Source organism: Sciurus carolinensis, chromosome 7 (genome assembly GCF_902686445.1).
Source record: "Sciurus carolinensis chromosome 7, mSciCar1.2, whole genome shotgun sequence".
In the NCBI taxonomy this organism is placed as follows: domain Eukaryota; kingdom Metazoa; phylum Chordata; class Mammalia; order Rodentia; family Sciuridae; genus Sciurus; species Sciurus carolinensis.
The window spans coordinates 53,261,859-53,285,426 of NC_062219.1; the positions used below are offsets into that span (position 1 = coordinate 53,261,859).

The 23,568-nt window shown below is 43.9% G+C and overlaps 1 protein-coding gene across 3 annotated transcripts; it reads left to right on the forward strand.

Annotated features, from left to right (window-relative positions):
* Positions 1-2,217: 2,217 nt before the first annotated feature.
* Ddo (D-aspartate oxidase) lies at positions 2,218-21,860 on the forward strand. Of its 3 annotated transcripts, none has more exons than XM_047558135.1 (5): positions 2,219-2,312; positions 3,844-4,019; positions 8,130-8,238; positions 12,123-12,299; positions 19,773-21,857. In XM_047558135.1, the coding sequence occupies exons 2-5, from the start codon at positions 3,848-3,850 to the stop codon at positions 20,338-20,340; spliced, it is 1,026 nt and encodes a 341-aa protein (XP_047414091.1). In that variant the 5' UTR covers positions 2,219-2,312; positions 3,844-3,847; the 3' UTR covers positions 20,341-21,857. The 3 variants fall into 3 exon arrangements, with proteins under 3 accessions (XP_047414093.1, XP_047414091.1, XP_047414092.1); XM_047558136.1 differs by having other exon boundaries at positions 2,230-2,312; positions 3,823-4,019; positions 19,773-21,860; XM_047558137.1 differs by lacking the exon at positions 3,844-4,019 and having other exon boundaries at positions 2,218-2,312; positions 19,773-21,858.
* Positions 21,861-23,568: the final 1,708 nt, after the last annotated feature.

The window sequence follows — 23,568 nt, forward strand, 5'->3', positions numbered from 1 at the left end:
TGTTGCAATAAACCTACTTCTTGCTTGCTATCTCTGTGTCTTGTTCTTCATTCTTGCTGAATGAACCCAGTACCCCTAGACAGGAGATCTCTTTCCCTCCTCTTCTTTGACCTCCAATGCCACTAATTCTTTGGAGTCTTCCAACTTCCCATCCTCTCCCCTGTCCCTTCTGAGCACACAGCTCAGCTATTAATTAGAAGACTAACTCACTCTGTCTTGTCCTGGAGAGAGAACACACCATCTTAGAAATCCCTAAGTCTCTAATGACCCTTGAAGTGTGCCGTGGGCAGAGGGACTGCTCTCTTTATTTTTTTGACTGATTTTGTAGTAATGCTCAATAAAATACGGACACTGCCTGTGCATTTGTGAAATATATATTTGGTCTTTTTCCTAGACACACAATTCCTAAAATCCTTGGAATCTCTGCAGGGCTAAGAGTATCTTTTGTATGCTGATGAGCTCACGGGTGGACTAGGGCCCCTAGGTGGCTTTAGGTTGGGAGCTGGTTACAGAAAAGACCAAGACATGATTAGAGGGTAGAGACTTTCAACCCCAACCCTCAATTTCCACAGAGGGGAGAGGGGCTGAAGGTTGAGCTAATAACAAGAGGCTGTCAATCAATGGTAATCAACCATACCGATGTAATGAAGCCTCCATAAACCCCCAAAGGACAGTGTTGTGAAGTTTCTGTAGCTGAACACATGGGCTCTGGAGGGTGTTGTGCTCAGAAAGGCAGAAAGACGCCATGCCCCTTCCCATGCGGCTTGCCCCACGCATCTCAACCATCTGCCTGTTCATCTGCATCCTTCGTAATAAACTGATCAACACAAATAAAAAAGTGTTTCCCTGAGTCTGTGAATGTCTCTAGAAAATTATTTGAACTCGAGGAGGGAATCGTGGGAATCCTGATAAATGGTCAGAAGGTCACAGGGCAAAATGTGAGATCTGCAATTTTAATCTGAAGTATGTGTGTGTATGGGGGGCGGGGATGTTAGGGTGTTTGTCCTGGAGACTGAGTCCTCCACCTGTGGAATCTAATGCAATCTCCAGGTTTAAAGTATCCAAATGGAATTGAATTGAATTAGAGAACACAGCTGGTGCCTGCCAGAGAATCTGCAGAACTGATTGCTTGGTGGGTGGAGAAGCAACCCCACACAGCAGTGTTCTGTATTAAGTGACTGTGAGAGTACTGAGAGTGGAAGGAGATAGACTGTCCCCGCCCCCACAACTCTATCTTTAAGACCACCTTAAAAAGAATTTTACATAGCTTAATTCATCAACTTACAACTCGCAAGCTTTAGTTCATTTCCAGTTATCAGATGGGGAAACAAACTCCTAAGTTAGGTGACTCGTTTAAGGTAAGACACATGGGATTCCTGACACCAAAGTGCATGTACGAATTAAGAGCCCGGACCTTGGAATCTGATATGCTTGGAATGATCTTTACTACCTAAGAGACCCTGGACCCTTTCTTTGTGTGTGTGTGTGTGTGTTGGAGTCTCAACATACTTATCTATGGAATGGGGTGAGTGAAACTAGTTACTACCTTATGGGCAGTTGTGTTACATACTGTCCAGCACAAGGTTAATGCCTAATATTCCATATTAGTTAAACATTATTATCCACATTTTGATACATTAAATTGCCTCCCTGGAAAAACCTGACTGCAGAGTGCCCAGTGCCTTGCACACAGTGTACACTGGCTCCCTTTAAATATTTGAGTTCTGTCCAAGATTATCTTCGGAATCGGTTTTCCAGCTGCCATCAGGTTGTCTGGCATCTTAGTGATCACACCATTATACCTCCCTCACCCCCTGCTCACATCTCCCTCCACTGCTGACTAGCAGAGCCAGGCACCCCGTGGGAGATGGCGGCCACCTCTGGGCAGCCCAGTGAGATAAGGGGTGTTTGCTTCTGGCTGGAGCCTGCTGGAAGCTGCACAGGCCGCCCGTTATTTACCACACACATCAATCAGCTTGCAGAATCTCAGGCTGGTGGTGAGACGGAGGGCTTGTGAACCAGACAGGAGGGGCTGCTGAGGGTGGACCATCCCCCTGGGGTCTTGGCAGAGACTCAGCTCTGCGGAGCTTGCAGGATGAGGTCACCTGCTCGTTTCTCCTGGGGAATCAGTAACACCCAGTTACATGGACCAATGGCAAGTAAGATTAGAAGGCATGTCCTTAATAAATTCCCCAATGGGAAGCAGTTTTGCTTTCCCTCTGTGTCTCAGGGCTCTAGACCAAGCAGTCGCTGGAAAACAAGTTTTGGTGCCAGAGCCTTCAGTGGGCTGAAAGGCTGCTTTTCAGAGACAGGTACTTGAATCTTCCTGCTTCTGGCTCGGGGTCCATTCTGTCCACACCCTGAGTTTGGGGCTGTGTCTTAGTCGGGGGTCAGGGGACAGGGATTGAAGGGTTACTGTACCAGGACACGCCCTATCTTGCTGGCTCACTCCTCTCCCCTCTGGCAGCTCGCTATCCTTAGCCACAGATGACTTTTCCCTCTTAATTTGTTAGAGCTATTTTGAGAAAGTTGCTGGATGGGGGTGCCAGTGTGAAATAGCAAAGCTGGTCAGGGCATAGGCGACTGCCTCCTGCTTCCGAAAACAAGCATAGGGCTACGTGCCTCGCCTTTCCTGCTGCACTGCCTAGGCTCTCCCTCTGCTCTGGCAGTCCTTCTCCTTCTTGGCCAGCCCACATCTGAAGCTGACTGATGACCTTGGACATGTATGGACACCCAATTAACCTCATTGGCTTTAAACCGACCTCATGTAGGCTTTAAACGGTCATAGTGTGAGAGACCTTCAAAGCCAGGAGAGACAGCAGGGTCTCACAAATATTGCTCTGCCCACAGCCCCTCCTGAGTAAATGTGAGCCTCTATCTGAGGTAGCCATGGTTTGTGTCATGTGACCAGATACCCCAGCCATTTCTCTTTGGACAGAGAAGGGCGATTATGCCAAGGGAAACTTTAGAGGCTGATTTAGACTGATCAGCATGCTTGGTGACAGGACGTGCCCAAGAGGGGTGGCAATGATCAACTGGAACAATTGCTTTTTCCATTTCTGGAGTCTGAAGCTGAGCCTGACAGAGAGATAAACAGCAGGAGCAGAAATGGTTAGAGGAACAGGGAAGCCAAGGCAGGCAGAGAGGCTGATGGGAAGCATGGTGCCATGGACTCCTGCGGCCCAGGGCCAGGGTGAGAAGGTGCTGGACACTCAGCCATTCTTTAGCACCAGCCTCAGGATGCCCGGCCCAGGCTGTGGAATGTGGGCCTCCTGCATTTCCAGTGAAGGGTGAGAGAGGGTGGTTTTCTAGGAGGAGTGAAGAGTGGGAGAGGAGGTGATGAGTTCCTGTAATGTCATTTTCATTCAAAACAAATCTACAAAGGACAAGAGTTGAGTTCTAAATTGCTGTGGAGTCTTGCCCTCTCATGAGGGCTCCTGGGGATGGGATGGGATTCTGGGAGCAGAGACGGAAACTTTGTTGTTTTTCCTGCCTTGCTGACCTCACCAACCTTCCCTGGTCTTCCCATAAGGGACCATGGTTCAGGAAAGGGCAGAATGAGCAGAAATCTACTCCCAGACACAGCCTGGTGTGTGCTGAAGGCAAACCCAGGCTAATTTTACACTACTATCTAAATGTCCATAGACACTTCATTGTCCAGACCCCATTTTTTAATGGAAAGAGAGTTTACAGGTATTTTTACTTTATCCCACAAGAAACACCAATCAGAAAGGTCTTATTATGAAAGACTGCTGAACAAGGGAAAGACCCCTCAGGACCAAACTTCATCTGAATAGAATAATCCAACAAACAGGTGTGCAGCCCTCATTTCCCTCCTCGCAGGCCCATGGACACAGTGCGGATTGCAGTCATTGGAGCAGGCGTGATAGGGCTTTCTACTGCCGTGTGCATTTCCAAATTGGTTCCCGGATGCTCCATTACAGTCATCTCAGACAAGTTTACTCCTGATACCACCAGTGACGTGGCGGCTGGGATGCTTATTCCTCATATTTATCCAGGTGAGAGAGGGACTTCAGCTCCTTAGTCAGATATGAAGGAAGTTCATGGAATTCTGTCCACCAACAAGTCTAGCTGTGTATGTCAGTGTCTTGTGCTATTTCAATGTCCTATTTGTTCATCTGTTGGGAAGAGCTCAGTTACTCAGCAGAATAAAACAATCTCTGAATCTCAGCAGCTTACACTGAGTCTCCACTGAGCCTCAGCGAGGGTTCAATGCATCCCAGGGACCTAAACTAATAGCCTAGACATCACCCTGATTGTCCTTAGTACCTATACATCGGAGCTCCAGAGCTCCAGAGGGTCTTACCTCTGTGATCAAACACTAGCCAGGAAGTGACTTTGATTTCTCATGACAGCTCATTGGCAGAGTTATTCATGTCTCCCCACCCCTCTGCAGGACACCAGGAGATGCAATTCAACAAGGTTCCTAGAAGATGGAGAGCAGAGCTAGTCAATGAGTAGCACTAGAAACTGCACAGTTGTGATTCTAAGTCTTGACACTGATACAAGTAGTGATCATCAATTCAGAAACGACCTGTAACAGGACTCAAATTCTCCTAGCTTCTAAGCCAGTATAAAAGTAATATAGATTTAGGCCTGAAGATGCACTAATTTTTGCACATGTTCATGCTTCTTTTCCATTCTGTTTTCTTCATGAGAAATGAGAGAAAGAGGGGGGGGGAATTATCATTAGAAACCCAAATCACTTTGCAGCTAATGAGGTTCATACTCAGTTTCCTTTTCCTCACCTCTCTTTTTTTCCCTTTTATTTTTTATCAAAGTTATCTATGCACATCATTTAAGAAGTCAAATAGTTTATACGATTGATTTCTGTTTTAGTCAGCTTTTTGGCTGCTGTGACCGAAAGACCTGCAAGAACAATTGTAGAGGAGGAAAAGTTTGAGGGCTCACGGTTTCAGAGGCCTCAGTCCCTGGATAGCAGGCTCCATTCCTCGGATCTCCAGGCGAGGTAGAACAGCATGGAGGAAGAATGTGGCAGAGGGAAGCAGCTCACATGATGATCAGAAAGCAGAGAGAGAGAGAGAGAAAGAGAGAGAGAGAGAGAGAGAGAGAGAGAGAGAGAGAGAGAAAAGAAATCTCCCGGACAAATAAAAACAAATACCCCAAATCCATGCCGCCAATGTCCCACCTTCTTCAGTCATACCCCACCTGCCTTCAAATACCACTCAATTAATCCCCGAAGGTGCTTAATTAAGGGTCTCATAACCCAATCATTTCTCCTCTAAACCTTCTTGCATTGTCTCACACATGAGCTTTTGGGGGACACCTCACATCCAAACCATAACAATTAAAACTCAGCAATTTGGAATGTGAAAATTTCCCTGTCCTTTTAATCCTGAAGCTCATATTTTTCAGTCCATAGTGCAGTCTTTCAGTTACTCAATTGTTAATTTGCCCCCCTTTGATGACTTTGCCTCTTTCTGGAATTGCTATTAGGGAGCCTCCTGCCCTTGGTCTCCAATTCTTTTATTCCCCCCATCCCTGTTTCTATCTTCCTCTCTTTTTATTTTACTTAATTTCTAGAAGATTTTCTCAAGTTTACCTTTTACCTTACTATTGATTTTTTTTAATTTCTACTATAACATGTTTAATATTCCAGCACTCTTTTTGTTCTCTGAATTTTCCTTTGCTACCCATTTGTGGTATATGGTTGCAATATCTTATCTTTCTGAAGATACTCATAATGGTTTTAAAATTTTTTCTCCCTGAGTAGTTTTTGTTGGCTTCAAGTCAGATTTTTCTGTTTGATGTTCTCCTTTTCATGGACAGTTTATGGGTAGGACTCAAAATAGCAGGAGGGGATTCTCAGGGATTGCACAGGGCTCATCCAGTGAGCCTCACTGGAGTGAGAAGACAGAGACATTTAGTTGGGGAAGTTCTGAGGTAGTTATCTTTAAGTCTTTATTCTTCAGTGGGTCATATTCCCCAGAAAAGAGGCTTCCAGTCTTCTGCCTGGGAAAGGTGAAGACCTGAGTACTAGCCTTCTAGAAGGTGAGGGAAAAGAGATAGGCCTTAGCATCTGGTTTACATGTTTTCCTCTCCACTCCTCTTTTCCGAAAGTCATCCCTTTGCCTGCATTTGGCATTTCCTGGTCCGGACACCCGTTTCACCTAACAGAGAATCAACCCATCTTTTGCTAGTAGTGGGGAAGACAGTGGCCTTGTTGTTATAGGTCTAGGAACTCTCTGTCGACACATGACACTACACCCCTGGGAGCTGCCTCACAGATAACAAACGCAGGAGCCTAGTTTGCAGCCCCTAGTTCACAAGAGGGGTCGGTCTTATGACTATAGAAGTCGTATGCATTTTCCGGAGCCCTCTTGCTTGCACCAGGCCTGGTAGTCATGGAATAATCTTCAAAGAAGGAAGCTCGTCTGAGAATTCCTCCAGACTACTGAGGCCCGAGTTGTCTCTTTGGCTGGGATGTCTGGGTTTCTGCGCCAGGGTCTTTCTCTAGTACTGCTAGATAAAAAAACTTTGGTCTTTTCTTTGGGATTCTTCCCTAAACACCATTCACATCAGCCCCAGTAGTAAATATCTCCTGTACACACAAATGTCAATACCATATGGGGACCATACCTATTCCATGGGATTATTATGAGAATTAAACAAAGCATTCAGAATAGAGCTTGGTGCACAGTTGGATTCTATCAGCATTTGCTCTTATTCCTGCCACTCCAGCTAGAGTTTCGTTTACCAACACTTGAATTTGAGTCAGATTATCAGGTTTGCTCACCCTTGTTCAATTGGAATTGTCTGTTCTTTTGGGATAACCTCTGCACAAGTGAATCTCTGTCGCCATTTTGTTTTTTAAGGTTTGGGATGGGAAGGGGAGACTCCTTTCCACAGAAGCTCTCCACATTGGCATCAATCATTGGGGATACTTCAACTGAGGTCTGTGTTAGTAAGATTTCCATCACTGTGACAAAATATCTGAGATAATCAACTTTAAATGCAGAAAATTTTTAATTTTAGCTCATGGTTTCAGTCCATGGTTGCTTGGCCCCATCACTTTGGACCTGTGACAAAGCAAAAAGTATCTTGACAGAGAGCCACATGATGGAGCTGCTCACCTCAAGGAGGGCAGGCAGCAGAAAGAACTTGCTTTTATATCAAAGCCTCTCCCACCAAACCCATTAACCTATGAATCCGTAAATGGATTAATCCATTCATGAGGTCAGGCTGCTTCTGATCCAATCACCCCACAAAGACTTTCACAGATGAGCCTTTGGGGGACATTTAAGATCCAAGCCATAATGAGGTCTACCATAGTTCTCTCTGCAGCTTATCATTTATTTCTTGCTATTTTTAAACCAGCAACCCCGTCTGCAATCTTGGAATACAGTATCGAGTTCACATAGGCATATGTTTAATGAAGACAGGGTAAATCCACTATTTTTTTAAAAGTATTTTTTAGTTGTTGATGGACCTTCATTTAATTTGTGTATTTATATGTGGTGCTGGGAATCCAACCCAGTGCCTCACACATGCTAGGCAAGTACTCTACCACTGAGCCACAACTCCAGGCCCATAGATCCACTATTAAATAAATATTTATTAGTTCTATAACAAGTGAATATTTAAAAAATCCTGTGACTGATTTGTCCTCCTTAACCTTTTACTGGGGCTTTTACTAAGGAGCATGATGTCTCCAAGGGTCTTTCCATCTATTCCATGATTTCCAGGGACCCCTCTTTAAGTGGAACCCACCCAATATCCTCTTTGCCTCAGTGTCCACATGTCTTCTGTGGCTATTGGTAGTGGCCCCTTGCAATTACTGTTCCCTGGTCTCTGACCTGATCCTGGGCATTCCCTCGTCAGCCTTCCAAAGGAATCAGATGTCCTGATACTCAGTCACAGTTGGAGTTTCTGTCCTCTGGATTGTGCTGGCTCTCTGTGCCTACACTGGACACTTGTTTTTGTCCTCTGGTCACTGACCCATCCTCCACCACCATGGGGTACTTTACTAGTGCTTCTCCCTGGCTCCCTGTTTCCCCTCCCCACTTTCTAGAAAGGAGCTTATCAGAATGTTGCTGCTAATCATCATTTTCCTTTCTGTTCTTCACTGCTTTTCTCCATGACTACAGACACGCCTATTCACACCCTGAAGCAGTGGTTTAGAGAGACCTTCGATCACCTGTCTACAATCGCCTGTTCTGCAGAAGCGGCAGATGCTGGTGTTCATCTGGTGTCGGGGTAAGAGAAAGAACATGAAGTTATTTTAGAATTGAGAATAATCTGGGCAGATATTAGAGTTTTGACAAAATATTTATTGAATCTTTGCTGTGAGCAGAGTGCTGAGGATTTAGAAAGAGTAGGAGGATTTAGAAAGAACATTCTAGGCTTCACTCAAAGGAACTCGAGAAAGACAAGTTATAGTATTAGATTTTTTTTAACAATAAGTGACAATTATCAGTTTCTCTTCACAAAGGTTTTTTTGAGTTTCCTCAGGGGATAGGCAGTGGTTTGGAAATATGCCTCCCCCAAACCCCAGCCCCCCAAAAAAACTCTCCACCAAACAAACGAACAAAACCTTCCAAACCAGAAACAAAACCAGAAAGTCCATATAGCAGGTAAACCCTGGGTTTGGGTTATATGGGGATGGTATCCCTGATAGAAAGCAAACAGGTGTGATACTGGAATGTCTATAGAAACAGAAGGTAAAGTGATATCTTATTTATTTGGTGTCCTTGGAGACTGAGATGTTACAAAGGAGCTAATTTTGTCAGTCACTGAAATTTCCTTTCCAAGAGCTATTTGGGGGGAAAAAAAAGCATTTCTGAAATAATCAGCATATTTCTATTTGATTTTGAATATCTGATTTTAGGAGACATGCATAATTAAATGAAAGTTTGAAAATGAATCCTATCTAACATTTCTAACACAAACTAAGCATTGTACATATGACAATGTCTTTCAATATCTTCCTAAATGAAGGTCGCCATCCCTTTTAATTTCTATCCTTTTTAATGTCATTGTGTGGCAGAAGACATGTGTCTGTGTTGTCCTATGGGACAGACACAGTTCATGCCCTGCAACCTTCAGAAGGGCAAAGACCTTTATTAATTCTCAAAACCATTACATCTTTGTACCATTAGGACTGTTGAAAAAAATTGCCCATCTCTTCTTTTGATGTCAGGTTTCTCACTGACATTTTCTTCTGTGTAGACACCTCTGTTGGGAGGATTTCTACCCTTTTCCTCTTCTTGCCTGCTCTCACCATAGAAATGCCAAGATGATGCCAACATCACTAATTTTCCAGAAGCTCCTATCCAGAGTTGCAGCTTTTGCTTCTCTATCAAGCTCTGGATTGTTTCTTCTCCAGAATCAGTCAATGAGCCACATAGAAAAATTATTCTCAGGAGTTATGGTCATACTTTATTTTTGTCCAAAACTAATATGAACACAGCCCAATTCACAAACTTTGACTCTCGGTACTTTTTGGAAACAACCACATCCACAATTCTTATGTCCTTTCAAGGGTAAGACTTTACAAATGAACTGTGCATCTTTGGTATACATATATAGCCTATTCATGTATTCATTCCTTCAGAATAAGGTGAAATCACCTTATTCAGCAATCACCAGTACCAAGTGTTTTCCTAGATATTGGGGACATAGCAATAAGCAATTTGGTGCTTGGCATATAGTAGATGCTTAATAAATATGAGTAAAGTGGATTTTTAAGTAAGACAGATACAGTTCTGCCCTCATACAGCTTATGATCATCAGAGAATATATTAAGTTCAATGAGTTAAAATGAGATATGAGTGGGCAAAAATAAGAGTGCAGAAGACATAAACCATGAAAGCATATATCTGGAGAAGAGATTTGCTCTGGGAAGGTAAAACAAACAATGCAGAAAAAAAGAGATTTGTCTGGGGCCCTCAGAATGAGTGTTAAGTTAGTCTGGTGATGTTTAGAGGTGAATGAGGCAGAGACAAGATGGGAGAGAGAGAGAGCCTTCCAGGTAGAGGGAACAGCACACACAGACCTGCGTCTTGTGCTGGAGGTACTGAAGAAAGTCCAGGGCAACGGGGAGTCACGGAAGGATTTTACACATTGAAATAACCAATAGTATTTGCATTTCAAAAGTATTTTATCTGACCAGGCAATGGTGGTGTATGCCTGTGATCCCAGCGGCTCAGGAGGCTAAGGCAGGAGGATTATAAATTCAAAGTCAATCTCAACAATTTAGAGAGGCCCTAAGCAACTTAACAAGACCATGTCTCAAAAAAAAAAAAAAAAAAGAAAGAGAATCTGGGGATGTGGCTCAGTGGTTAAGCGCTCCTGGGTTTAATCCTTGGTACCAATAAATAAATAAAGTATCTGATCTGTAGTTTGGAGAATGGATTTGTGGGAAGATTGATGATGGTAGGATAGATTAAGTTTGGTAACAGGGACAGAGCGTAAATAGGTTTGAGAATACTTTGGAAATATGGTGGGATTTGATAGTTGATGGCATGCGGTGGGTGAGGGGAAAATCAAGGATGATTCCGGGTTTCTGGTGTAAGGATTCATGTGGATAGGTGCCACTTTCTGAATGGGGAAACACTGGGGAGAGAGTGTGTGCGTGTATGCGTGTGTGCGTGTGTATGTGTGTGTGTGTGAGAGAGAGAGAGAGAGAGAGAGAGGGCTCTCTGAGTACATTAACCCAGCGAGGAGTAAGTAAGTGACCTGAGCATGAGTCTACGTCTGGTTTTGGAGCTCAGGAGAGAGAGCAAGTTTAGAGGTATAGCCCTCTGTGTGTCTGGCCTACAGATGGTGGTGGAGGTGTGGGAGAGGGCTTTCTAGTCCAGAGGGAGTATGAAGAATGACACAGGGGGAGGACCAGTGTGTGGCCACTCAGGAAGCCTCATTTACATACTCCCTTGAGAACTGCTTTGACTGCATTATGTACAGATAGGAATTCTAGTACATGAATGACCCCATCATTAGCACTAAGTTTATATTTCTTTGCTGTTTTAGAGCAAAGATGGTTGCATTTACTGATGGAAAAAAATCCAATATTTATAAATGTAAATTTATGTGGGGCAGCTATGTGTAGCACTATTTCAAGCTTCTTGTTAGCAACAAATATTATTCCAGGCTCATTGGCCCTAACCACGCTGTGACCCACCAGGACTCCTAATGACAACTCCGGGCTTCTCGATAGTCCTAGAGCTAAACTTGATTGACCTAAAATTAACTCATAATTTGTACTCGTAGAGTGTGCAGGAAGTAAGGGCTGCAAGTTATTCCAATTTAGATATCTTTTTCAAAATTGAGGCTAGCCTTTAAACTTTTTGGGGGGGTGGAATTTACTGGGGATTGAACTCAGGAGTACTCGACCACTGAGCCACATCCCCAGCCCTATTTTGTATTTTATTTAGAGATGGGGTCTCACTGAGTTGCTTGGTGCCTCACTTTTGCTGAGACTGGCTTTGAACTTGCAATCCTCCCGCCTCAGCCTCCTGAGCCACCGGAATTACAGGCATGCAAACCATGCCTGGCAAGGTTTAAAATTTGACGTTTTGCTTAGTAAAGCATTGTGCACAACAGAAAAACCTTTCTTCAAGAAAGCATGCTCATGGGGCTAGGGTGGCTCAGTGGTAGAGTACTAGTAGCACATGTGAAGCACTGTGTTCGATCCTCAGCACCACATAGAAATAAATAAAATAAAGGTATTGTGTTCACTTACAACTAAAAAAAAATTTAAAAAAAATTTTAAAAAGCATGCTCATGAGTAAAGAAAATCTGGGTGAAAGCATTTTAGAAAAAGTGATTAAGTTCAATCTTCAAAGGATACTTTTTTTTATTGTTGATTTATCTGTGGTGCTAAGGATTGAACCCAGGATCTCTGCCACTGAGCTAAACCCTCTGCCTGGAAGATTACTTCTAAAATATCTTATTCTTCTGACCATGACCATTTGAAATTTAGTTACTTCACTATCTGAACCCAAGAGAATGGAAGAATAGATCTTTTCTCTTTGTGTTTATAGAAAGAAAATTGTTTGAATGATTTAGAGGATGTCACAGGGTTTACTGGAAATAACTTTTTTGCAAAATTTCAGGAAAAATTTCCATTTACTATGTTTTAGTTGGCAGATATTTCGGAGCATTCCTACTGAAGAAGTGCCATTCTGGGCTGATGTGGTTCTGGGATTTCGAAAGATGACAAAGGCAGAGCTGAAGAAATTCCCTCAGCATGTGTTTGGTCAGGCTTTTACAACCCTGAAATGTGAAACCTCTGCCTACCTCCGGTGGTTGGAGAAAAGGTGGGTTGAAATGGCTCTGGGGAAGCTGACTTTATCTGTCACCCCCATAAGTAAATGCATAGCTATTCAGCAAACGCGCTGGGAATTCTCTGGGTCCCCTTGGGTTCTTTTACATTGTGTCTTGTTACTCACAAATGTCTGGAGATTTGTAAAACAGTCTGAAGACAGTGTTTTAGTCACTAGGACCAAGTTCACACCATGCACTTAGTAACGTGTTTTCTGTGTTTATAGCATGCACTGTGATGCCTGTGTCCCATTTGTCCCCTCTCCTTCCAACTCCCTGGTAAAAGCAAACAGTGTCTTAGTTTCCTGAGCTGTAACCTGGAGAAATTTGGAGACTACTTTTCAGTTATAACATCATATGATTTACTTTAGTTCTTTGGATGAGAATATCTTATACTTATTAGAATTTATCTTTGAATTTTTTCTCACTTGCAGTAAAAAAAAATAGGGTTCATTATTTTCTTTTGTCATGAGTAAAATCTCTAAAATTGACGGTTCATCCAAATTATGTAATTGCTTCCTTACTAAGTTCAGCCCTTCATACCTTGAATTTGCATTTTGGATTTCCTGTTTCTAGTTAGGAAACACATCAAGAGTGTCTTTTTTAAGACACATCAATAAATCTCTTTTTCATTTAGCCTGGACATTGCAGGCAGATGGAGTGTTGTGAAAAATAGGCTCTTTTGGTCCCCAAGTCTGTGTACAGGTTGAATATCCCTGATCTGAAATGGTCAGGGCCAGAAGCATTTTGAATTTTGTATTGTTTCTTACTTTTGGAATGTGTACATGCCTGGCATCTGACCAGATGGCCAACCTGGTGGAGGAAGAAGGCCACATTGTCCCATTTGGTTCCAGGGGAGGCTTTGCAGGGCAGGGACTCTTGGCCCAAGACAAGCATTCATGTGAGGATTTCCTCCTTGGGAGGCAGGGCAGGTGGTGGTGAGGGTCGGGGCGGCGGGGGCTCCCTCCATGGGCTACCACCACATGCCTCCCGGGGCCAGACACAGATGGGCAGCTGCACAATCCTGCCTGTTCCTCACACTCAGAGTCTATTCTGTTGCCTCCTACGCCTCTTCCACACAATGTAAGTGTTTAGCTTTCAGTGTTCTGACTCGAAAATGAGCATTTCACTTGGCAAGCCACACAGCAATGGTTTCTACCTCAGCACAGTCCTCTTGAAATTATATCCACTCCAGGAAATGTATATTTTATTACAACTTAGATTTTTTTAGTGTTTTTCAAAGAATAGAAGAGAGCATCGTCTGCTCAAACAATGCCCTTTAATTTCCAGAACAAACCAACAAACAAAATACCCACAGAGGTTTAGTCACCCACGCAGGTCATATTTTATATCTTTGGACAGTGGAGTCGTATTCTGCTGCTTTTTAACTTGCTCTGTTCAGGAAATGAATCATAGCAGCAGTAAGTCTTCCACTAGGCAGTCAAACTAAATAAATTATCCTGCAAGGACCAGATTCATCCTGCCTTTGATGCCATCCAGAAAGCAGGGTGACTGTTTCCTGTCCTGGGAGCTTGCCACTTGGCGCGTCGCTTTCTGAGGCCTGTGCTGACCACAGCGTGGGCCACATCTCCCTCCTACTCTCTGATAAGGCCTCTCTGTTACTTTCTCTGGGAGAACGCTCTGTCTCCCGTCTTCTTCTTCTGTATGCTCTGTTCTCTCATCTGCCCTGACCCCTGTGACTCCCTCCACAGCTACGTAGAAGTATGTATCCCTACTGTACCTCGACAGCCAGATAGGTCGTCCCAGCCTTATACCCGTCTGACTTGCAAAGGTCTCTTCCAGTGCTGCACCCCCATTCCTCCTGCTCCGTACAAACTAAGCAGCCAGAGCGCAGCCTTCCTTTCCAGTGCCCTAGGCATTTCTTCCCCCTAGGGATGTCCTTCCCCTTCCCACCCGCCTGCCCCAGGCCCTAGTGCAATTGGAGGCAAAAGGCCCCAGGGGAGCACTTCCCTTTGTCCCTGATTAGGTAAGAAGGGGGTGAGAGGGCATTATGCAAGAAGATAGATAAAGGACAATGTTTATTTTTTCTCATGAACCATAAGGCTCCCAGGTAATAGATGAAGGCTCTGTGGGGTGCAGTAACCTGGGACTTGCATTAGGGCTTCTGTAGCAAACGAACCTCTTCAACTGCAGAGGTGAATTTCTTCCCCCACCTGCTAGATGGACCAGGGGTGCGTGGCCACTCCCCTCCATGACCATCCTGGCTGTAGAAGCCCTGGGCCTCATTGGAGTCCTCTTCCTTGAAGGCACTAGAGGCTGTGCTGTGCCTGAATGGGGTTTTGAAGTGTTCAACGTGAGTGCACAGCAGACGAGGCCAGGACGTGCATTCAGAGAAGTGTGAAATTGAATATGATTTATTTTATTGGAGAAGGGACAAGTGAGGACAAGCAAGGGACAAGTGAGGACTATGATCAGCAGATGAGGTAAGCTGGTTGGGTTAAAATGACACCATGCACATTTAGTTGCATTGTGAACTTAAAATACACTTAAAAATTCCAACTATGAGAAGGAATGTTGAGCACAGCTACATTAAGTGTCGCCTTAAAGACGCAGTGTTTGTTTCCTCTGTAAATCTGTATGCATAATATTGTTTGCAAACTGAGATCTTAAATTAGTTTTCTTGGTTTCGGATCAATAGGCTTAACATTTTTAATCTTCTGATCACTATTCATAAAGTGTTATTCTTCAGGTTGGAAGCAAGGAGTAATTTTAAAAATTCACGACATCTAATTGTACATTTACATTACATGCCGACATGACTACATATAATGTGGTTGTCACATGAGTAATTCAGAGAGTCCGCCCTGCCCTTCCCATCCTCCATCTCAGTCCTTGATCTTGGCGCTGGCCATCTTTGCATCTTTCTGTGTCTTCAGCAGTGACTTCCAAGTCCCTCAGTGGTCCTCACCTCCCCTCTCCAACCCATCTTCGCACAGTGACTTGAAACCTTGCTGTTTTCCACATTACAACCAACTTGAGGATACAGAGGCACCTTGGTAGGTGCCAGTCCTTCCTGGGGTCAGCGTGGAGCTGGCTTCTTGTGAGGATGGAGAGGAATGTTCCCCTCCAGCTCTGAAGCCCTGGCTTCAAGCAGCCCTGCTGGGGCCTCAACAATTCTCTAAGCACGGGTGCCCTCAATCTCTCAGGCAGGATGCTGAGCGGGCCTGAGAGGCCAGCTGGGGAAGGGCATGGCGCCACCCTCCCTCCTCCTGGGCTGAGCCACGGGGCAGTTTCCCAAGCCTCTGGTCTGCAGAGGAGCAACCTTCTCTCCCCAGCTTGGGCTTAGGTCCTTAGGAGGGAGTTTTCACTTTATTTTTGCGTACCCCTGAGGCCTATGTGTATAATATTCTCAAAATCAGGTGCAGTCTGTTAAAATGTCTACCTTTGACTGTAGAAGCCCTGGGCCTCTCCAAAATTTTAAGTAACAAAAACAATTTTTGTCCACTTTCTATTCATTAAGTTCCAAAACAGTTAGTTTCAGCCAATGAATGGGTCCCAGCCTGTGTGTTCCATTGCACGGTGCTGGCTCTGCTGGTTTAGCTGTGCCTTGGCGGTGACACCTAGGCTGGAAGGTCTGTGTTCCTCTGTGCAGTCCCCACTGTCCCCAAGGTTGCCTTCACACCAGAACCCTGCCTCCTGCTCAGTGCCACCAGGGATTCCCTGCTCACCAGGGCAAGGAATGGGAGGGGGGAGGGGGGAATTACCTTTAGTCCCAAGAGCACAGAGGAGATTGAGGTGGGAGATGGGATGGTGGGAGGGGAGAGAGAGAGAAAGAGAGAGAAGCACTTACTGAGTCCATCCTGTTGGCCACAACCAACTCAATCTCCCTCTTTTCTGAAACTTCCAGGCAGTGGAGGGAAGGTCCTTGCCTGTCACCTCCTATCTCATGCATGATCAGGCTGACCCCATGCAGCAGAAGACTGACTGTTAGGCTTTGCAAAAATGGGCACTTTTATGTTTTAGGGTGAAGACAGTGGGCTGGGGCTATTTAATAAACCAAGCTTGTATTTCCTTATGGGAGGATGGAATAATAGTATTCTCTCTCTCTAGGATGGGGTTTTGCTTAGTTGCAGGACACCCCGAGAGGAAAGTCACTGAGCTTCTTATATCCCCCAACCATGTCAGGCCAAACTTCCAGAATAGCTACCTTACCTGGTTATGAAAGCCACCTTTTAGATTCCTGGTCAGCTAAGTTAGCATAGTTTCCTCCTATGTGCTGGTGAAATGCTTAATAATGATTGGTCATCACTGGTCATCACTGCAACTGCGTAGAGATGACCAGTCTCTGCACATATTCAGGAGGTTTCCTGGGATACAAGGTCTGGGAGGGACCCTGCACATCAAGTTTGACAGGGGCTTCCAATAGCCCATCCGCCTGACCATCCAGGGAGTCTCCAGGGAGTCTTTCATCAGCAGCTTCCAGCAGGGGACCATTGATATAGAAGAGAAAGACATTTGCATTTATTGAATTCTTATATATCATAGCAACTCTATGAACAGTATACTCTTACCCCTAGCTTATAGTTAAGGAAACAAATCCAGTGACTTTAAGAAATTTGCTTCAGTCCCAAGACTGATAAGGTCTCTTATTTCCCTGAATGAGGACAATAATTCTGAATTCTAATCAGAATGACTAGAGCACAGAACGTCAAGTACAAACATCAGCCCTGGGATCTATAATCTGTTGAAATAGGAGCAAAACCAAAATAACATCCAAATAATGATCAACCAAGATGGATTTTTAAAAATCCAATGTCAAAATTAAACCTAGACCATGTGTAGTTGCCAAGGTCTGACATCCTCAGAGTTGGCACAGTAGGTCCTATGTTTTACAGCAGCATAACAAAGCCCCAAGCCCTTTATTTTTCTTTATAAAAAATCTCTATTGAACAACTGCAATGTGTTACGCATTGTGTCAGAACTTCTCCAGATGGTGTCTCATTTAATTTTCACAATGAGCCTCTGAAGTATTATTATTCCCACATTATGGAGGAAGGATTACAGCTCAGAGAATTTGAGGAGCTAAAGGGTAGATCTCCTCTCCACCCTTCCTTAAACACTTTTTCTTGTTGTCTGCTTTTTAAAAGACTTGTAAACACATGGCAATGTGTTGTTCAGTATCGTCACAAAAATCCCAATTTACTTTTCTTTCTATTCTAGTGTTAGGGGAAAAAAAGCTTTGCAGAGCCACTTTACCTTTGAAAATATTCATGTATCATTAAACACTTAAAGATCCACCTAAGTCCCCAAACTGTTCCGCTGAGATAAACGAAAACCTGTGCCCATAGAATTTGCTATATCAAGTACTTTTATCTATGAGCTTTTTTACTAAAACAAAACTAAACAAAATAAAAAAATAGATAAAAACAAAGCCCTGGCCTCATTCTTCCCACTTGTAACCACTTTTAGTCACACCAAAGGCTTTATTCACTCTCTGTGGCTGTGAAGGGTGGGTTTTGGCCAGATTCTTTCCTTTGGCTTTCTCAGGTTAAGAACACACTGTGTCACAGATTTTCAAATAACAAAGGAGGATGTATAGGGTAAAAATGCCAGTGACTAGAATTTAATTAAATGCTGCTGTTTGGGGCACTGGTGCTGGAGATGCTTGTGTTGAAAGGGAAGCATACGGCAGGTTCAGAGCATCTTAGAGCAAGAGGTGGCCTTTTAGCCCCACCAACCTGGCAGAGTGCTCTGCAAATATTTGTTGAATAATAAACAAATCTAATCCAGAGTTTTCGAACTGTTCTTCAGGTGGCTCCATGGAGATACTTCAGAGGTCTCTGTGAGGGTGGGAGTGTGAAAACTGAGGAGATGGAGACAGGTCCGCTGAGGAGAAGTTGGAACCCACTGACATAAGCCGCTATTTTACAGAGAAGGAAGCTGAGCTGCTGGGGTCAGGGTCTGTGGCGCACTTGGGCAGCAATGTGCCACCCTCATCAACTTGTGGCATTTTCTGGAAATGGGGACAGGTGTCAGAGGGCCAGTTTCCTACAGCTCTTGGTACAAGTTTCAGTTGAACTTTCTAACCAGGAACTGGGAACAGAACACTGGAATCACTTCAAAAGACTCCCTTCTGCCTCTATTAAAGTCAGTGGTCAAATCACGCCACCATTCACCATGGTTTCAGCCATGTCTTCTTTGTGCCGTGGAAGTCTCTGTCTTTTCTTATGCTTTCCATCTCATGAAACCTGTTCATCTGACCTCGAGGACAGGTGGTGTTCAGAAGTGCTGGCAAGGCTGCTTCTGCTATCTCAAGAGCAGGAGGAGAGAATAAGCCCTGGGCTTCTGTTGCCGGTAGCATCTCTTCCCAGATTCTCCCTGGAATGTGCTGGAATTGTTGCAGTTGTAGAGAGAGGATTCCTTTGTATTTGTCAGGATTCTCCAGAGAAAGAGAACCAATGGAAGGTGTGTGTGTGTGTGTGCGTGCGTGCGTGTGTGTGTGTGTTTAGAACTTCCTTCTGCCAGTTATTTACACTGTCAGTCCTTGAGGAAGGACACTGTGCCTCACCCCTCCCTTTGTCCCTCTTAGCATTGCCTCACTTCTAGATATTCAACCTGAATCTGTGAACAGAACTGCTGAGAGTCTTTTATATTAAATCTTCTATATTCTACAAGGGACCTATGAATAAGATTATAGGATTATGAAGGATTAAGATTAAGATGACAAGATTACAGGGGGTTATTGCTTAATGGCTACAGAGTTTCCATTCTGCAAAGTGAACAAAGTTCTGTGATAGATGGTGGTGATGGATGCACAGATGCATGTGCTTAGTGCCACTGACTCGTGTACTTAGAAATGGTCAATTTCATGTCATGTGTATGTCACCACAGTTTAAAAAGGATCATAGGACCTGGATGAACTCTTTCTTTCCATTATTGATATGTTTGGTTCAAAAAATTACTGACCACAATTGTCATTAAGTTCATCAACTGCAAATATTTTGTGTTCCTCTTGTGCCGACATCCCTGTAAACATAAAGGTGGGTAGGAGAGGGTATATGTGACACTAGTACCAACCCTCTAATGAAGGAGGGCAGACTAATACCAAGGGACATACAAGAGCTAACAATATGAGCTAAAATGTTCAAAGGCAGTAAATTTAGGTGTTAAATATGGTATAAACAACAAATGGGTATTTAAAATACCAGATCAGCTTGGTATTTATTTTGCATCTAGAATGACATAGGAACTCTACAAAATGTAAAAATGGCAAGGCACATAATTTCCTTTGTTGTGTATTTTTCGAAATAGGTTTTCACTTAAAATCAACCATGGGAATCCCTGGTTTCCAAGATGTAAGGTGTCCAACTGTCAATGGCTATGATTTGAAGCTGTCATGTTTGTCCATCAGATCATTGCATCTCTTTTGTTCCCGTGTTTCTGTCCATTTCCTGGAAGTGATTGAGCAGGTGGCTACTGGGGCTCACCTGGTGGTCTCTTCTTTCCAGGGTAAAGGAAAGTGGAGGTCTGCTACTCACCAGACGAGTGGAAAACCTGTGGCAGCTTCAGCCGTCCTTTGACATCGTGGTCAACTGTTCGGGCCTGGGAAGCCAACAACTTGCAGGAGACTCAACGATTTCCCCTGTGAGGGGCCAAGTGCTCCAAGTTCAGGCCCCCTGGGTGAAGCATTTTATCCGAGATGGAAGCGGGCTGACATATATTTACCCTGGTGCATCCCATGTAACCCTGGGTGGAACTAGGCAAAAAGGAGACTGGAATTTGTCCCCAGATGCAGAAATTAGCAGACATATTTTCTCCCGATGTTGTGCGCTGGAACCTTCCCTCCACAGAGCCTTCATCATAAAGGAGAAGGTGGGCTTGAGGCCCGTCAGGCCGGGTGTGCGGCTGCAGAAAGAGCTCCTAGCCCAGGGGGGACGGAGGTTGCCTGTGGTTCACCACTATGGCCACGGGAGTGGGGGCATTTCGGTGCACTGGGGCTCTGCTCTGGAGGCCACCAGACTGGTCAGTGAGTGTGTCCAGGCCCTCAGGATCCCATCTCCTACATCAAAGTTATAGATGACACAAAAAGACAGCAAATAGCCCCAGAGACTATTGATCAAAGCACAATTTAAACTCCAGAACAGGTTCAAATAACTTTTCAATTGCATCAAAGCTTAATTAGACCTTCTTTGTTTTTAAAATTAGAAAGGATGCAGCATGTATCCATAGACTTAGGAAGTCTACCACTAACGACACAGGGCACCGAACTATTTTTGTTTAAAAAGTACTTGTTCTGTAGGCTAAGATCATTTTTGGAACTGATATTCAAGGATTTATGCTGATTTACATGAAAGTCAGAAGTTACAGGGATTTTGATATCTTTTGGCTCATAAATCCACAAGAGGAGATAATGTATGGAAAACAAGTCATTGTTGATTGCAGAGCTGCACACGATCCTCCTAGGTTATAGCCAAGTGAGCATTATAATCCCTCTAAATAAAATGACATGGTGATCATCCACTGCAGAGTTGGTACATTTAACTGAAGACAAAGCATGATTACTGTTAGGACTTGGCAACCTCTCCCTCCTCTCTGCTGGTAATGGTGGTGGAAGACAGATGCGGTTGCCCATGGATATGGCATCAGTTCAGTAACTGCCTGGGGCCCATCACCCAAGGGTTGTGTGTTTCATTACCACACATGATTGACAGCCAGACTGTATGGTTCACTTTGCCTCAGCATTTTTGAAGATTGAATAATACATACAGCCAAAGAGCTAATTTACTAATTGAGATGGAATAATCATTCTGAATGAAATAAAGCCAAAAAGTATTTTTCAGGCTTTAAAAAGTATGGAGGAGGAGGGGAATGTGTGTCACAAAGTGAGTTTGGGAATTTCTGAGTTAAATAAATGTAACCTGACTTTTGACCCAGATCCTTTAATGGATCCGTGTGTACTGTGAATCCTCAGGAAGTCTTTTGGCTTGGGTGGATGTGAAAGGAGGTGCTATTCATCAAGGTGGGGAATATTGAGAAGAAATGAATTTAATTTTAATTTTGGGGGCAATGTCTTAAGTTTAGTGATAATAAATTCTATTTTAGATATTCTGGGGGAGATATGGAGTTGGCCATGAAAATGTGGGAAAGAGAAGAGAAATCTATGATTTGACATCTTTGTTCATTGAGCTTTTGCATATGATTTTATTCAAAATGAACATTCTGCTGGAAGCACAGAGGTGCCATGAATTCAGTAGTCTATTAAAAACTCTCAAGTTTAAGCAAATATGAGACCTTGTCTAGAGATGTCCACCAGGGGGTGGTGTTGCATCAAGTTCAGACAAATGGTACACAGGAAATTTTAGAAACGACTAGAAATAAAAAAATAGATACAAAGTGTGGGGAGTGTGTGTGCAATTTTTTGAGGTTTCAGAGTTTATACAGTCAAAATTCGATTATTCTGTTTAAAGTACGTGGAAAATGACTGAATTTCCATAGATTGAAAACACATGTACCTATCATGTAAAATACATGAAAAATAATGTTATGATAAATTGGCATTTTAAAGGAGGACTTAAGGTTTTTTTTTAATGTTTAAAAATAAAAACAAAGAATACTGCTCAGAATAGGTAGCATCTCAGTCGATGCACAGCAGTTCTAAGCATGATCATTTATTCCTTCTGCCTGAGGTTTCGATGCTGCAGCATTCTCCTTGGGTTTAGGCAGGGCCGCAAGCTGTGACCTTTGCCTGTTTGCTCCTCTGGATTAGCTTCAGTCTGCATTTTATAATTCTAAAGCTCAACATCACAAGACTGAAAGATTGGAGGCTTCCTGGCTGCATGCCCTGATTTCATTCTCACTAATTGCTAAACATTTGCTCCAAGTGTCTCTCAAAGGTTATTCATTTTGGTCATTAGCTGTCAATTTGGGATGCACCTTAGAATCACCTGGGAAGTTTGAAGAGATACTGACGCCCATCCCTGCTTTATTAAGTCAGCATATTTGGGGATGTGGGGAGCTGCCGCTTCTGTATTTGTTCAGAGCTGTCCCCAGGGTTCTGACAGCCTGGCTGAGAACCACTGAGCACTGCTTTCCCCCACCCGCCCACTTCTCATGAGCTCCACTGCTACGCTCCCCTTCTGTCCTCGCCATCTGGGCACATCGAGCTAAGAGGGATGTGCTCACTTAAGCAGGTGCGCTCTTCAACACTCTGGGCAAGGTGGCCGACAGGAATTAGCTATCTTCCAAAGTGTCTCTCTAGAAATACTGGAGATCACCTTGAGGGCAATAGGTCAGCTGCCCAGAGACAGTTGTCTGTCTGTCTGAAAGGTAAGAGACTGACTATGACAGATAATGCCAGACCATATATAAAAATAGAGCTCTGACCCACAACCTGCAGCATCCTGCCCAGGAAGCCCATCTCCTTATATATAAAAAACAATACAGGAAACCAACCTGCTATATGTCAGACTTGCGGGAAGCTAAATCACTGTCTCTAACAACAATCCAGAAAGCTAAACGATAACTTGCGTAATGATTGGCACAAAATAGCCAGAACATGATTAATATCCAATAGCTTCTCTAATTTTTAGCCACATAAGACCAACCAGAGAGAGCAAATTATGCACCCCTTGCTGGGATGCCCTGCCTACAGCTTCCTCATGCCAGAGATTTCCCATCAGGGCATATCAGAAGCCTTCCCTCTTCTATAAAGCCATCCCACCCTCTGCCTGGCTTCAAGTTTTTGCCAAATTCTAGTGGTGTGGCTAATGGCCCTGCTATATCAGGCTCTAAAGAAATAGGCTTTGCTTTTTCTCATTTGGCTCATATTTTAGTAAGGGTTCTCCAGAGAAACAAAACTAATAGGATGTTTATAGATATATTGAATGCGATTTATTATGAGGGTTGGCTTACATGATGACGGAGGCTGAGGGGTCTTGTGATACACCATCTGCAAGATGGAGAGCGGTGGTGTGCTTCTAGTGCAACCCCAAAGGCCCAAGAGCCAGAGGAGTAAGTCCCAGTCTGAGCACAAAGGTCAAGAATGCTGATGCCTAGGGAGAGGAGACAAGTAGATGCCCCAGCTCAAGCAGAGAGCACATCTGCCCTATCTCACCTTTTTGTCCCATTCAGGCCCTCATAGATTGACTGATGTCACCCACATTGATGAGGACAATCTTTTGTACCCAATCGACTGATTCAGATGCTTATCTCTGCCAGAGACATCCTCACAGACACATTCAGAAATAACATGTCACCAGCTATCTGGGCACCCCTTAACCCAGTCAAGTTGACACATAAAATTAA